This window comes from Gobius niger (genome assembly GCF_951799975.1).
Source record: "Gobius niger genome assembly, chromosome: 17".
Taxonomy (NCBI): domain Eukaryota; kingdom Metazoa; phylum Chordata; class Actinopteri; order Gobiiformes; family Gobiidae; genus Gobius; species Gobius niger.
The window spans coordinates 17,355,482-17,370,403 of NC_136868.1; the positions used below are offsets into that span (position 1 = coordinate 17,355,482).

A 14,922-nucleotide genomic window follows, 5' to 3' on the forward strand; every position below is an offset into this window, starting at 1 on the left:
AGCAGCAGGAAGCAAATTCAATGCAGCTGTATGAAAAAGATATAAAGTATGGGATATATGCGCAGAGAAAAGACAAGGGACAGAAGAGATTATGTTTAGTTTGGCCTCAAGACGAGAGCGACCGGAGGAATCTGCTGCTGGACCCAAATAAAAGAATTAGTCCTGGTTACTCTGCAGCTCCGTTTCATTGGTTTCCTTCACGAGAATCGCTCACATTCTTGAACGTGTTTGTCTATTGCAAAATGCATCAGCGCACAAAAGATACTGAGGAAATATTAAAAGCTTTTGTGTTATCGACATAGTTATTTGTTATACTCACTTACTTTACTTGAGAAGTACAAGAATAAGTGGTAAAAATGAACACAAGTAAAGTAAAATAATCACATGTATTTTCAAATGTACAAAATAAGAATTCATTTGAGTTTGAGCAGCTTAAAATCATCTCTGAAAACTCACCGCACTGGCTTTTGTTCAAGTTGAGCTGCCTCCGCATTTATTCTGTTTCTTTGATCTTGATGCACCAGTTTTAATGATGTCTTGTTTTGTATTTTTGCATTGCGAGATTTTATGGTTCGATCTAAAATCTATTTTATGTGAAGCACATTGGGCTGATTTGGTTGTTGTAAATGAGCTACAACAAATAAAGTTGACCTTGAGTTGGCCTGAGTAAAGATATTAAATCATAGAAACAGAAAATATTAAAGCTGTAATCTGTGATTTCCAAAGAATACGGCATGGTTCCGTAAAGAAGTTTTGTTTTTAGGGACTTTTTGGCTTTATTTTGCAGGAAAGCACAGGGTGAAAGGGGGTGACGAGTGGAGAGTCCAAACTCAAACTCACGACAAGACAAATGTGCAGCTGCCTTAACCTCTGACGCCACAATATTCTACTTGCGCCCTTTCTTTCCTCTCGGATGTGAACACTAAAGGGATACTTAAGCAAAAATATAATACAATCAGATATGCACAAACACTATGTCACTATAAATATGTTGAGAGGGTTTATTTTCTCAGGCCTTCCAAGTTTATCTTTCCCAATTCCCATATCAACATACAGTCAATCCCTACTGATTACAAGTGTTGACCCAAGCCCGAAAACCTTTCACTTTTTTGTTTATCCTCTGTCGGACATAGAGCAACCCAGCGTACAGTAAAACGAATCAATACCTCCTATTGTAGGCCTAACTGGAAACAATATCTCTATTATCGTGTGTCTGAAATCAGGCTGAAGGGAGTTTAGCAACTGGGCCTTTCATTCAGAGACAGAGTCCAGCGGTGCGTCCACACTGAGCCCAGATTGTTCGAGAGCTCACATATGGTAAACATCTCCAAAAAAACACAAAAATGCAACAATAAGTCATTCATGCACCTACAGTAAACCATCGAGAGGAGAAGAGATAAACATTTACCAGTGTTTTTGCCATCAACTAAATATAACCAAGCACAGCCTGCGGTCAGCCAAGAGCCCGCTGACATTAACAAAAAGCATCTATTATTTTCTACAGCTAAATCATTTTATCTACATTTAACACGTGTCAGTGACTTCCTATTCACAACACACGTTTTTATGGAAAAGCAACAAGAGATTAAAACAGGTTCTGGAGAGGGATTTCAGACTCTGCTTTTTGGATAATTGGGGTTTGGAGTGGCTCCTAAAACAGAGGAGCACTGCTTCTGACAGGAGCTTTTGGTAAAACCGTGAATTGAGCAAGACTAGAGAGCACTGTCGGCTTTCCCTCTGTGGCTCCGCTATCCAGACAACTCCATTTCTCTGCCTGTTTGGCTTGGATATGGAGCCAATTCACTTAATACTTGTGGGACAGCTAAACATTTAAAGCTCCCATTTAAAAGGATCAAGTGTAGGCATTGTTTGGTTATTTTAACCATATGTGTTGGCTTTTCCTGATGTGAATCCCTTCTCGAAAAACACAGTGCTCATGAAAATAAACATGGCTTGGCCCTACACAAATTGTAGACTAATTGTGTATTTGGACTAAATCATTCTTGAGGTTTGGGGGCTTTTCCATTTGCTGAAGGACGCAAGGGAGTGACAGCTTGACATTGATTAGTGTGTTGACTTGTGCAATTGGAGACTTACCTGTAACGAATACAACCACAAATGTATTAATACAGACATGGCAGTGCAGCAGCTGAAACCCTTTCTGTAATTTCCACTAAAAATACACTACTATCATAACAGCGAAGAAAAGAAAGCTGTCCAGATAGAAGTGGTAGGCGTGTTACTAAACATGTCCCGATCTATCAAGAGACAGAGACGCTGCCTTTGTGAATGGACATTGGTGTCAGAGGTTTATTGTAACTACAGAGCAGTGTGCTGATTATGACTCACCATGCACTTGTTGGGTTTCTCTCCGGAGTGCACCCTCATGTGAATGAGCAGTTTGTAGCGAGCGTTGAAGGGTTTGTAGCGGCGGATGCAGCCGGCCCAGAAGCAAGTGAAGTCCTCTCCTTTTCTTTGATCAATATGCACTTTCTCAATGTGCCGGACAAGCTCCTCCTGCTGGTCGTAGGCAGCGCTGCAGTCGATCCAGCGGCAGACCTGTTTGTCGCTGAGCACTCCGGCAGTTAAGTCCTCGCGCTCTGCAGGTCTGTGGGACCCTGGAGGGGCTCCATGGACTGCTTTATGTCCCATGGAGGAGGCCGGTGCAGTTTGTTGGCTCTGATGGTGCAGACCCCCTGGGCTGGGCCCCACGTACTGGTGCAGGTGGTAGGGGGGTGGCATTGCAGGACGAGGGGGGCAGTGGTGATGCCCAATTCGACCATTTCCATGATGGTGATGATAGTGCTGCTGAAAGAGCTCGTCTTCGCTGTGACTGAAATCGTCCAGAGGTTCCTGCTTCAGAGCTGCTCCTGATCTCTGGGACACCTCCAACAAAGCTTCATTCTCTCCTGACTGTAGGGTCCCTGGCATCACTGACCCGCTCATGAGCAGCCCCAGTCCATCCACACACCCCTCTGCCCCTACTGCCCCCCGACCCAGCTGCATGGAGCTCTGCTCCTCACACAGTGACTGACCCTCAAGCTCCACTGACGACACTGAGGAGGATGAGGAGGACAGGGACAGCAGGCAGGAGGCAGGGGATGACAGTTGGCACCTCTCCTGTCCCGGAGCCGACTGGGGGCTTCGCTGAGGTGGGGGCTTGTAAGGGATGTCCCGAGTGCAGGATGCAGTGGGTGGAGATGTCGAGAAGCCTGGGCTGTTGTGGCTCGGGGACAGGCCGCTGTGGAAGCCGTTGCAGGAGACCATGGACATTTGTGAAGAGATATCGATGTTGTGGATGGCTGTGGCGGCTGCGGGAGACGTTGTGGCGGCGGAGCTGGACTGTGAGGCCAGGGACAGGCAGTGCCTCTTCAACCTGTTAGCACAGAGTCGCCGCGCTGAATGATGGGAACCCGTTGGGGACAAAGCCAGCGGGGAGGAGCCATCTTCATTATTAAAGGGTTGAGATGCGTCTGCTGACATGGCAGTGCTAACAGCGTTTACTGTACATATGCTACTAGCACTGCTGCTAATCTGCTGGCCTCCGATCAGTTTGTCCCTTGTCACCCCTAAAATGTCCTCCTTTAAGAGTTGATATCCAGCCTGTGATGCATTGTGACCCCCCGGCCCCATGTTGGGGATATTGTAGCCCATTGAGCTCTCCTGTTTGATTTGGTAAGCCAGAGGAGAGTGAACGCCGTTGGTAGTGCACAAACCGGGAGAGGCCACCGGCAAAGTCCTGGAGAAGTCTGAGGATGATCTGTTCAGAAAGAGACACACCGCAATATGAGCACTATTAGTCTGAGTCTGATGACAGACACAGCAGCAAGTCCTTCCCACCGGGAGAGGGTCCGCCGCCCCCTCCCCTCTGCATTTCACATTCACCCCCAAAACAACAATTATAAATAACACAGAGGCACACATTTAACTGACATGTGATACCAGGACAAATAAATGTAAGAGGATCCGCTTTTTGTAGAATACGCACTGATGTCCAATCATATGGAGTTATGTACAGGTGTTTCACTGAGATGCCACTGGCTGCTGTGCTTGACAGGCTTTGATGACTAAAAGAGTTAAATCTTTGTATAAACAGGGAGTCAACTGTTTTAGTGGCATAATTGCAGCCTATGAAGGGGTCACCATCTCCAATACTGTGTATTATGGTGGGAATCTTTGCCCTGTTGAATGGAAACCCCAGGTCAAATTTCTCCATGCGTTGCTGTGATCTTCTACATAATCATTGCTGTCAGTTGGCTCATTATGGATTTTGTCCAAAGCCCCTGAGTGATGTGAGAAGAGCTCCCCTTTCTCTGCTCTGTCCCATGAAGGACACGTCTTTGTCTCTGTCCTAAACACCAGGGGCACAGCCGCTCTCGCCCCAACACAGAGCCATGGACTTTGTCTTCACTGTAAATAAAGATTTGATCTGTTTCCCTGTTTCAGAGCAACATTTCCTGTTTGGCAGCGCAATACTGAGACTGCAGAGGTGCATGTCCAGAAGCACTTTACTGAACGGCTGACAGTGAAGCGACAGGAATTTCACAGGAAATTTAGTTTGACTTGATCAATGGCAAACGGCAAAAATGCATTAGTTGAACGTGAGCACTTTCCTCTGAACTGCTTTAGTGTATTTTACGAGCGAGCAAAGCGCACATATACGACGCTGTGCGTACATCTGTTTCAGAACAGCAGAGATAACGAAATCCACACCACATCTGCATTTTGTTTGTAACGTGATCCTCAGCAGAACGCTTTATAAGTGAAAGAGGAACTAAATTGTCGTGCAGTAAAAGTGGCAGTTTACCTTGTGTCCTGGTGCGGGACGTCCTGCAGCAGGAGGTCAGGCCTGTCGCACTGAAGGCTCTGAGGGAACAGAGGCTTGTCATCCACAGCACTGTCCTTCTCTGAGCAGTATGAGCCATTGACAGGAACTAAGAGAGAACAAAAAGGTTTAAGTTAATAAAAATAAACTTAACACTCCCTCATAAATTATACATCCAATAACTAAGCATGATTATATAGATTTAAAAATAATAATAAACTCACAATAACTAAAAAGGCCTTGATTTTTAACAACAATCAGGAATCTTTTAAGACCAACTAAAACTCACGTAAGCGCTCTCCTGTGCCTGGTTTGAAAATGAAATAATACAAGATGGAGCGCTTAGTTTGGCCTCCGCCGTCCAAAAGCAGAGGAAGCAACATCAACAAATAAAGCAGCGCCATAAAATGTTTGGAAATACAGTTTGTTGCTGAATGACTTGACACACATGTTCTTTCTCCCCGGCGCTCGCATAGGTAAATCTTTCCCCCAACAAGAAGACAACGCTCACTGCTCTATTTCAAAATACAAGATGGACAATTGCCAGGAAAAAAAAGTCCACGTTGCAAATGGGAAAAGCACAACAAGAAGACAATCCCAGGACACCGATTACACGCCTGCAACCTTCAACAATAGTGCGAGCATTGTTTCCCAGACGCTGAGACATCCACTTGGCAACTTTGCTCGAGCCACAAAGGTATAATCAACAGCATAACAGTGTAACCATCCATACATTACACACTGATCCCCTTTGTTAATATGTTTATAATTGGATATTAAAGTGAGCTGAATGAGTGTTAAAGATTTGATCCCTTTGCTTCACACTGGTTGTGCTCGAGTGGTTTAGGGCTTTGCGACATTAACAGAATCAGTCATGCTCTGCGCCGGGTAACGGCCTCCTAAACATATGGTGGCTTGGCCCGGATCCAGCCGTAAATTCAGTTTATATTGAATGTGTGCCACGGTAATTCAGCGTTGAACTTTTCATTGTGCGTTAGAGCCCAGTTTGATCAAGACATTGAGGCCAAAAAGAAGGAGGCAGGGGACCGAGGGGAAATGTAAGACATCCACAAAAAGTGACAAACGTAACATGAAACGACCATTAAGGATTATATCTATAGTGCAGATACTTAGCTTCTTAAACAATGCTTTATGTGTCTCTCAATGAGTCAAAAAATGAGTGACTTGTTCTTACAGCTGTTACGGGAATCACAACATAACTCCAGGTATGTTTTTGATCAGAAAACAACGTTGTTACATTGAAAACTTGATTTTGCATAATTACCCCCTTTAACCTCTTAACCACCGCCTGAACTGAGCATATTTTCTCCAGTTTTGTTTTACCCAAACCCGAAAGCTTCTTGGGAAAAAAAGTGTCAAGATAGCAGCAAAAACTGAGATAAAAAAGTGATTAAAACGCAACAAAAAAGCGACAAAAAAGGAATGAAAACGCAACAAAAACGGCATCAAAAGGTGACTAGCACACAGTGATTAAAAAGTGACCTAAAAGAGCAAGAAACGAGCAACAAAAGAGCGACAAAAAAGTGATGAAGAAACAACAAAAATGGCGTCAAAAAAGATAAAATGGTAAATGGACTTATATCGCGCTTTTCCACCTTCATCGGGTCCAAAGCGCTTTACAGGAACCATTCACACTCTCATTCATACACCAATCTACGCAGACACTGGAGGCAAGTAGGGTGAAGTGTCTTGCCCAAGGACAAAAAAACACTCATTTAGATCAATTTGGTAGCTTTTAAAATGAGGCATTACACCGGCCTGGAGTCTGTGAGCTCCAGTCGAGAAGCTTTAATGATTTGGGTGAAGCCGAACTGGAGAAAATGCTGGCAGTTTAGGCGGGGGTTAAGAGGTTAAAGCCCGTGAGGTCCAGCTTCTTTCCTGAGCTGAGTGAACAGGACACCTTACTTCCTGCGTAAGATAAAATCGCCTCTAACGTAAAAAGTCCTACGCAGCATTAGTCTCAATAAAGGAGTTCCTTTACCCTCCGTTTTCACCAAATGTTTATCTTACGTGTGTTTTGTGTTTTGTAAGCACTTAGTTTACAAAGTGTACTATTGTATCCAGTTCCAGTAAGTGGTTTTTAGAGCGATCAGGGTGGCATTATGCAGTTATGTTCACAGATGTAAGTGTTCATTTACAATTTGGCATGCCACTGTTGGGTCTGAGAGCAGGCAAACAGGGGCAGAGCGGTGACAGCGCCAAAGAACCACAGGCCACAGCTGCCCCGATACAGATGTGCTGGCTCATCCTTACACACCGACACCGAGGTACACACAACACTTGGACACTTGAATAGAGACTCCTTTGTTATCTCTCACTAAAACCACAACCACTTATCTTCAGGTAAGTGGCAATTGTGCAAGAACTGGAGAGGGATCTTCCTTTTGTTTCATTTCTACATCTGAGGCAAGTCCAAAAATGTAGCAATCAAAAGCCCAAAAGAAAGAGCACTTATGAAAAGATGTGCAGAACAAGCTTTAGTGATTAAAAGGGTGGTTTGTCACTTGCTCTATTGGCCACGCTCTATTTCATTTAAACACAAAACATTCAAACAAGAGTGTAATTATAAAGGGATAAACAAAGATATATGAGAACTTGTTTTGGGACATGTATGATTAGTTTTTGGCTCTGGCCGCGAAAGAGAAACGAGGTTCCAATCACCCCGCAATATGCTGCCTGTGATGTCATCCATTTGTCATAGCTTCTTCTTGTTGAAATCCTTCAGGAACGCGGCGCGCGCACACATAAAGCTCAGGCGCTTCGTGACCGCGGGTGGAAAGACAGAGAAGTCCCGAGTCCTTTTTTTCTCTCGCTGATTAATGCAGCAGCGGAGGAGACGGCGGTCACACAGAAAGACAATAGACAGAAACAATGAACAAGCGCAGACCCGATAATTGGGTTAATTAGAGCGAGGGCTGGATGTTTAGCTGCGGTCGCCACAACGGTGATTACACTGATGTGCATGCAGGCCGACTTTCCCATTGGGGATCACGGCCAGTTAGGGAGCAGTGTAATGGAATACCTGCTGGAGCGGCCTGAAGGGCTGATGATGAGAGTCGTGTTCAAGTTCAACGCTATGCCTTGGCTAAAAATTCTCCCCTGACCTCAGTGACTAATAAACGGCTAATAAAGCTTTGCAGACACATGTCTCCAATCAAACAGGGCTTAACCCCTCTGGAACAACATGGCCATTATCCCAACTTATGACCGCGTGCGTGTCCGAAAAACTGTGTCTGTGCATTTACTGTACAGGACACATCAACATAGAGCACATTTTCTCCAGTTCAGCTTTATCCAAATCTCAAAAGCTTGTCGACTGGAGCTCACAGTCTATGGGCCAAAGCAACGCCCCATTTGAAAGCTAAGACTAACTAAACAGATCGTGACATTTTTGTTGTGTTGTCGCCACATTTTTGTCTGGTTTTCATTGTTTTTCTTGCTTTCTTCATCGCTTTTTTCCTTTCTTTTTGACGCTTTTTTGTCCCTTTTTTAAGTTGTGTTTTTATCTCTTTTTTATTGTGTTATTGTTGCTTTTCCAGTACTTTTTTGTGGCTCTTTTTTTTGCTTTTTCATCACTTTTTAATCATGTTTTTGTCGCTTGTTTATTGTGTTTTTGTCACTCTTTTGTTCCTTCTTTTGTCAAATTTTTTCATCCTCGTTTTTGTCGCTATTTTGATGCTTTGCTCAAGAGACTTTTAAATTTGTGTAAAGCCAAGCTGGATAAAATGTGCTCGGTTCAGGTCGGGGGTTAATAGGTTGAAGAGAGGAGCGAATGGAAAACTTTTAAATGAGTAAATGCAGCTGTGGCTACAAGAGAAGCTTAAAACCAGTGTTCCTCAGGTGAATGAATAATGACTACAGTGTGGCGCGCCTTGAGACACTTGTCAAGTCAAGCTTGTAAAGTGCAAATGTGAGCCATTAAAATGATACTTACCAGCTTTGAGAAGGGCAACAAATAACGTGAGAATTGTTTTTATGCTGCGCCTGATACAAAACTGTAAACATCTACAATGGCATATACTCAATACTGGAAAACTTCTATATTTCTTCTATACTGGTTAAAATGTTGCAAGTTCCCCATTAGTTAAACACTCTAACCTCAATGGGTTTTTTTTGTCTTTTTCCCCCGGCCTTTTGTTTCTCCATCTCACATTTGAGATCTGAAACAACATGGCGATTATCCATCATGTCAAGTAACACTTCAGTCAGTGTGAGTGAACAACGCCTTTTGCAAAACAAAGGAGATCAAACCCAAGTGACACATAGTTAAAGTCGGTGTTGCTGTCTGCATCGATGAACCTCACTCGTCTCTGTGTCATCAGACAAGGGCAGCTCTCCATCTGATCAGCACATGGGCTGGGGAGCATTATTAACTGTAATTGGTGGTAATCTGAGGCGATTTTTTATTTGGGTGACACTTCATTTTCTATAATTCTCGCCTCTCCCTTTCAAGTCACCTCGGTGCTGTGCTAAGTGCCAGAGCGAGACTGCGCTTGTGCCAGCGCTTAATGCCTTCAGGTCTTCAGAGACGCTCAGAGCCCGAATTAAAAGCAGATGTTTCGATGGATAGATGGTTTAAGGAGAGGAAAAGGGGAGCGATCAGAGGTGTACTGTACTTAAAGTGTAAAGAAGGGGGGTGAGATGTCAAGGAGTGTGATGCAAACATCTGAACTCTGAGGTACAACAAGCTGCCAAAACCACAAGACGGATGCCTCTGGAAATCCAAGGTGACACCTCAACCGTTCTAACTTTGGGCCCCATAAATCTTAGCATTCAGCACTTAAACAGTTAATAATGATCGTTTTATTCCCGTTCACCCACGCGCGCCCCACCTGCAGAGGCCACCCCCCTTCAGCTCCTCACATATGGGACAAAGTCGGCCTACAGAACCAGGATGCTCCGGTCTTGTCTAGTGCAGATGTTGCGTATTAGAGACTAAAGCCGTCCCCGGCTTCGCAGAATCTCATAACTCATGTCTATATTTGTGTCTGGTGCATAGGTCCGGAACTTATTTGTTTGCTTAGTAATGGATGTATGATGGAACAACCCGAGGGCACAAGTAAATGAAAAATAACATGTCTACAGAGAGAGGGAGAGAGAGGCAGGTGTGGAGCGAGGGAACAACACAAAACAGTCAACTGCAGTGTGTGCTTTATCAGGATTAAGTGTACTAGAGGACACTGAAATAAGTCATGTGTAGAGTTTGTTTGTCAGCCTTAAAGGATGAGCGCACATATACATACATTTGCATTTGATGTTAATCAACAGATTATCTCACAACATGTCTTAATATTATGAGGAATATTTTAAGATTTTATAAATATTTCAGAAACAGAAAAAAGCAAAGTAAAGCCATTCTAAAAAACATTCTACTTCTTGTTTAATTTAATATTTTTAACCCAATTTCATTTTTGTTTCTAGTTAGCTGCACAATTTTAGAAAAACATCTCATATTTGTGACGAGTGTTGTGATTGCAATATAGGTTTTCAAAATCTAAAACATTTAGACGACAGTGCACATGGAGCTTGTTTGAGACTGAATTATGAACCACACTAATACGAATTACAGCTGAAACTTGGAAAATTAGAATATCATTCAAACTTCATTTATTTCTGTAATTCAACTTAATATAATTAATTAATATACGATATAGACTCATAACATGCAAAGTGAAATATACCTTTTTTTTAATACAATTTTTTATTTGAGTTTTTAAAGCTGAGCCATAATAATCAAAATGATAACAAATAAAGGCTATACATATCTCACGTTGCATGTAATGAGTCTACATTAGTTTCACAGTTTCAGTTGAATAACAGAAATGAATGCACTTTTTAACGATATTCTAATTTTCCGAGTTTCACCTGTACAGGTCATGTCAGAACATTTAGACATTACTAATGCAACCTGTGGAGACACCGTATTTTGCTGTTTGCAGAAGATTTTAAATGAAAGACATAAATGCAGTCTTTGCGATGTCCCTAATAGTTCATCTCCTTTTTACTATCTGATATTTTCTACAAGTTATTACCTTTTGATTTAAATGATCCATTGTGGGAAACGTTGACAGAAAAGGGAATAGAATGGGGAGCCTTGTTGATCAGGACTTAATCAAAAGATGATCAAAACTACGTGGGCACAAAATGGAGCAGAGGTAACAGACAGAGACACAAACAGACATTTGGCAGTGATCGCCGGCTGCTCCTCTGGCCCCTGTTATGGTTCCACAAACCGTCCCACCAATCACAGACCGCTCCAGCCCTGCTTTTATTCCACTCTGTGCTCACCTCACTGTAAACCACTGTCAAAGGAGCACAGAGCTTCATTAACATAATTAAGACTTTGGATTTGTGTCTTACTCCACCTAGTGGCAGGAGACTGTCAGTGATCTCGTTTCTCGTTCAGGTGAGCCACACTTTCACAGCACTTTTAGCTTCGTTGAATCTACATGACACAGGACATGCTTTTGTGCTCTGTGTCTGTTTATTATTTATTTCTAATATTTCAAAGCATAGCGAGGAAGAAAGTGTAAAAACACATGCCAAGAAACTAGCCACTTTTCAGAGCGTCTAGAAATATAAACAGACCGGTTTATGAGTTCAAAAAGAGATGGTAATAAACAGCTGTGCCATCAAGTCAAACTCTCTTTGTTAACCAAACAAAAGTATACACAGCGCAGAAACCACTATAAAGGCACAGCGGGCCACATCTGTATCCCGACAATCACTATCATAACACGCCGTGCCCACAAATCTGTCCACCGCCAGCATTAATCACACACAATCAAAGTTTTATAAGAAGTCCCAGTCCAAACCACATCCTCCGATCTGACAGGAAAGCCTCATAATTACCACGGAGACAGAAACAAAGACATGATGCATTTGGCTCGGCGTGAGAGAGGCACGTCTAAACTGACACCTTTATAGAGCAGGTGAATAAGCCAAGACTGAAGCGGCTCTCAGCACCATGAGAGGCTGCTCTGTGTAGCGGCATAGCTGTAAAAACATGTACGAGGGAGTGAGGGAGTTTGTTAATTAAATTAGTATTAGGGTTCGTTGACGCCAGAGGGAAGAGAAGTACTTAAAAATCTGTAGGCCCGTCTTGTAAAAGTAAGGCTTAAAAAAGAAAAAAGTAAATGCATTGAGTGCAAATGTTCATAGGGATGAGGTATTTGCAACAGCTGCAACTTTTTCACACTATTCATCTACTATTCTTACTGCTCCTATTCACAATCAAGTTTTACTAGTATTAACTTAGAAAGATCACAATTAGCACATCACAAAAGCTGCACATCACAAATGATACATAGTTCTGTCGGTTCAAGCACTGATGTTGAGGATGACAGCTCCACAGACCTCAACTACAGTCTCTATGTGGTCTGCAAAAACTGATAACACTGTTGTTTGGACATATGACTCTTGTTTTCATATCGTAGCAGTTAATGTGTCAGTGTTCTCTCAAAATGCCTCTGGACATGTTTTAATCGAGCTCTGTGAACCACATCTTGCTACACTTGTTAGATTTTTTTTAAAGAATAATTTCCACAAATTGTTCAGCTCTGGATCTTTCAACTATTGCTTCTCCTGGTACCACTTTCACACGACTAATATTTTGTCTTTCTCTGTTCAGACTCTTTAGATGCTCAGACTGGAACAATGTGTCTACAGTTTATAGAGAAAAGAAAGTGGACATCGACTTCATCCAGCACAATGAAGTACTGGTATGTTTATCCTCAGCTAATGATCCATGGTTGGTATCTCTGCGACAGTGTTTTCTGGTGGTTTGGGCACTCTGTAAGTCCTCCGCAGCCAATTCCCAATATTTACAAGCAAGTCCGATCTGATTGAACACAGATGGCAGGAAATTCCTTGGAAATAACAGCGGTCGGACTCAACCACAGTACATAGGAGTATCTTCATGGAGCAGATGCACCGACAGACACTCCGTCTTCGTTTAGGCCCAGCAGCACCGCCTCCCCGACGCTCTTCCCGATATGACAAAAGCACAGATTTATAGGACTTCTGTAAAACAAGCGATCAATTTGCAGCAATTACTGTATATTTTAATGGTTAGAGACAGCGGAGGGGGGGGAAACAAATGGATAGTTAGGAACATTTCTGGTGTATGACTCCCTTGATGGTCGGTGGTCCAACACAGGGGTTGAATTTAAGTGTTGGTAATTAGATAGCGCTTGAACAGAGCAGCATTTGAGAATAATTATTTAGTTACTTACACGCTGTAGTGTATAAGAAACATAAGCTGTTTGAAACTAGGGCCAAACCAGATGTTTTGAGAAAGAAAGAGGAATCTTATTTCCTCTCGCTGCATTTTTTCTTTTGTTGTTTTAGAGCGGGCAGATTAAGAGAACGCTACTTTGTGAGAATTGTATCTTCCAAAGCATGAAAGCATCCTGTTTTTGGAATGGTAGTGTTTATTTTGTTAATTTTGGAAGCTAGACTTAAAGCGGAACCATAGACCGTAAAAAAACAAGCAGAACCATTGACCAGAACTAAGTAACACATGCCCCTAGAGGCCATAAGCACCACTGCAGGTGTCATAGCATTTTTTTTTCTCATTAATTGACCATGAGAGGAAATACTACACTGATAGAAAAGACAAAGGGAGAGAGGGATATTGTACATCCAATGACACCATTTTTTTCACCCAAACTTGGCTGTAATTACTGCTATTATCAGCTTTGCCCGTTAGCCTGTTAGCTTCTTCTTCGTGATTCTGTTAGTGTGTATTGAGCCTCTGACCCGGAGCAGGGAAAGTTGCAAGCCTGGCTTTATGGACAGAGACACCAGGGGGAGATGAAAGACCCCCCTAATCATCCCATCAACACTTGTATTACCCCCAGAGGGACTACAGAAAGGATTTATTAAGGTAAACAAGTTACATAGTTCTGCTTTAATAAACAACCTTTTTCTAATAATGATTGACTGTCCCTACTTGATTTTTGCAGATACAAGTTTATTTATCCTGTCAGAGAAACAGTGAGGACACAAACAAACTCCTCATTGTTGGAGTAGCCAATTGTGGACTTTTAAAAACAATATGGCACAGTGATTATTTTCCCTCAAATCTACCACCAAAGGCCATTCATGTCTAAAAATACCCTCACTGGGGGCAACGCAGTGGGGTTTTCATATATATATACAAAATAAATAGGAGCGGGCCTCCGGTTTTCCACTGAGCAAACCTGTGTTGAGTTTCAAACCACACATACCTAAAGGAAGTCAGCAATAGGACGCTTTTATTGTGTGGGGAGTCCTCATTCACCAAAGTCTCCAACAGGACCACCCTCCTGACAGAGCGTAACCCGAGCAGGACAGTCAGACATTATACATCGCCTCATGCTCGGGGGCCAAACACGCAAAGAAAAGCACTTTATACTCGACTTCTCATCTTTGTCGGGCTGCCAAAAGAGTGAAGTTTGTCCAGGACAGTGTGACAGCGTTTTGGGTTGAGGCGCACTATTGGGGCCAGTAAAAGTAATGACAAATGGGACCCAATGACACCTATGGAAACATATTCGATCTTATGAGCAAGAGGAGGCTGTTTGTGCAGACAAGAGGCATGAGTGCGGGATTGACAGGGCCACCATCAAAGAGCTTTATGACCAAATATATATTTTACAGCATTTGGATCGCCTGGCGTTAAAGCCCCTTGTGACTTCCTCTTCCTTAAAGTGGTTTGCAGTTTATTCTCGTATGACTCGGCCTCTCAAGTCTCATTCAGAGTCAATATCTATGTCCAGTGAAACCCTGACACGTGTGAAGAAGTGTATATTTTCACATTATTCATCCAACAGTGCAAAGCTGTTACGCAGTCTTTCCTCCTGCTGCAATAGCAAAAGCATGAACAATACTATAACTCACTAATTCCCTTTAATATTCAGCTGTTTACTCATGCACATTCCTGAGGCTGTGACGATAACATTTTCCCTGCACTAGGTCGTTGTTATTTTTCCTCACAAAAACATAGACAATTAAAAAAAACACACACGAAGAGTTACTGAAGAGGAGTAGGATTGGGACAGTCAGGGAGAGTTTGTTTGTTTGTTTGTTTGTTT

General features: G+C 42.7%; 1 protein-coding gene across 1 annotated transcript in view; it reads right to left on the minus strand.

The window, feature by feature from the left end:
• The window catches only part of glis1b (GLIS family zinc finger 1b), a 70,389-nt gene that overhangs the window by 47,344 nt on the left and 8,123 nt on the right, over positions 1–14,922 (minus strand). The window contains exons 3-4 of the mRNA XM_079574476.1: positions 4,808–4,934; positions 2,350–3,760 (exon numbers count right to left, since the gene is read on the minus strand). Of these exons, the coding sequence (XP_079430602.1) occupies positions 2,350–3,760; positions 4,808–4,934 (1,538 nt within the window). The remainder of the gene's footprint in view (positions 1–2,349; positions 3,761–4,807; positions 4,935–14,922) is intronic.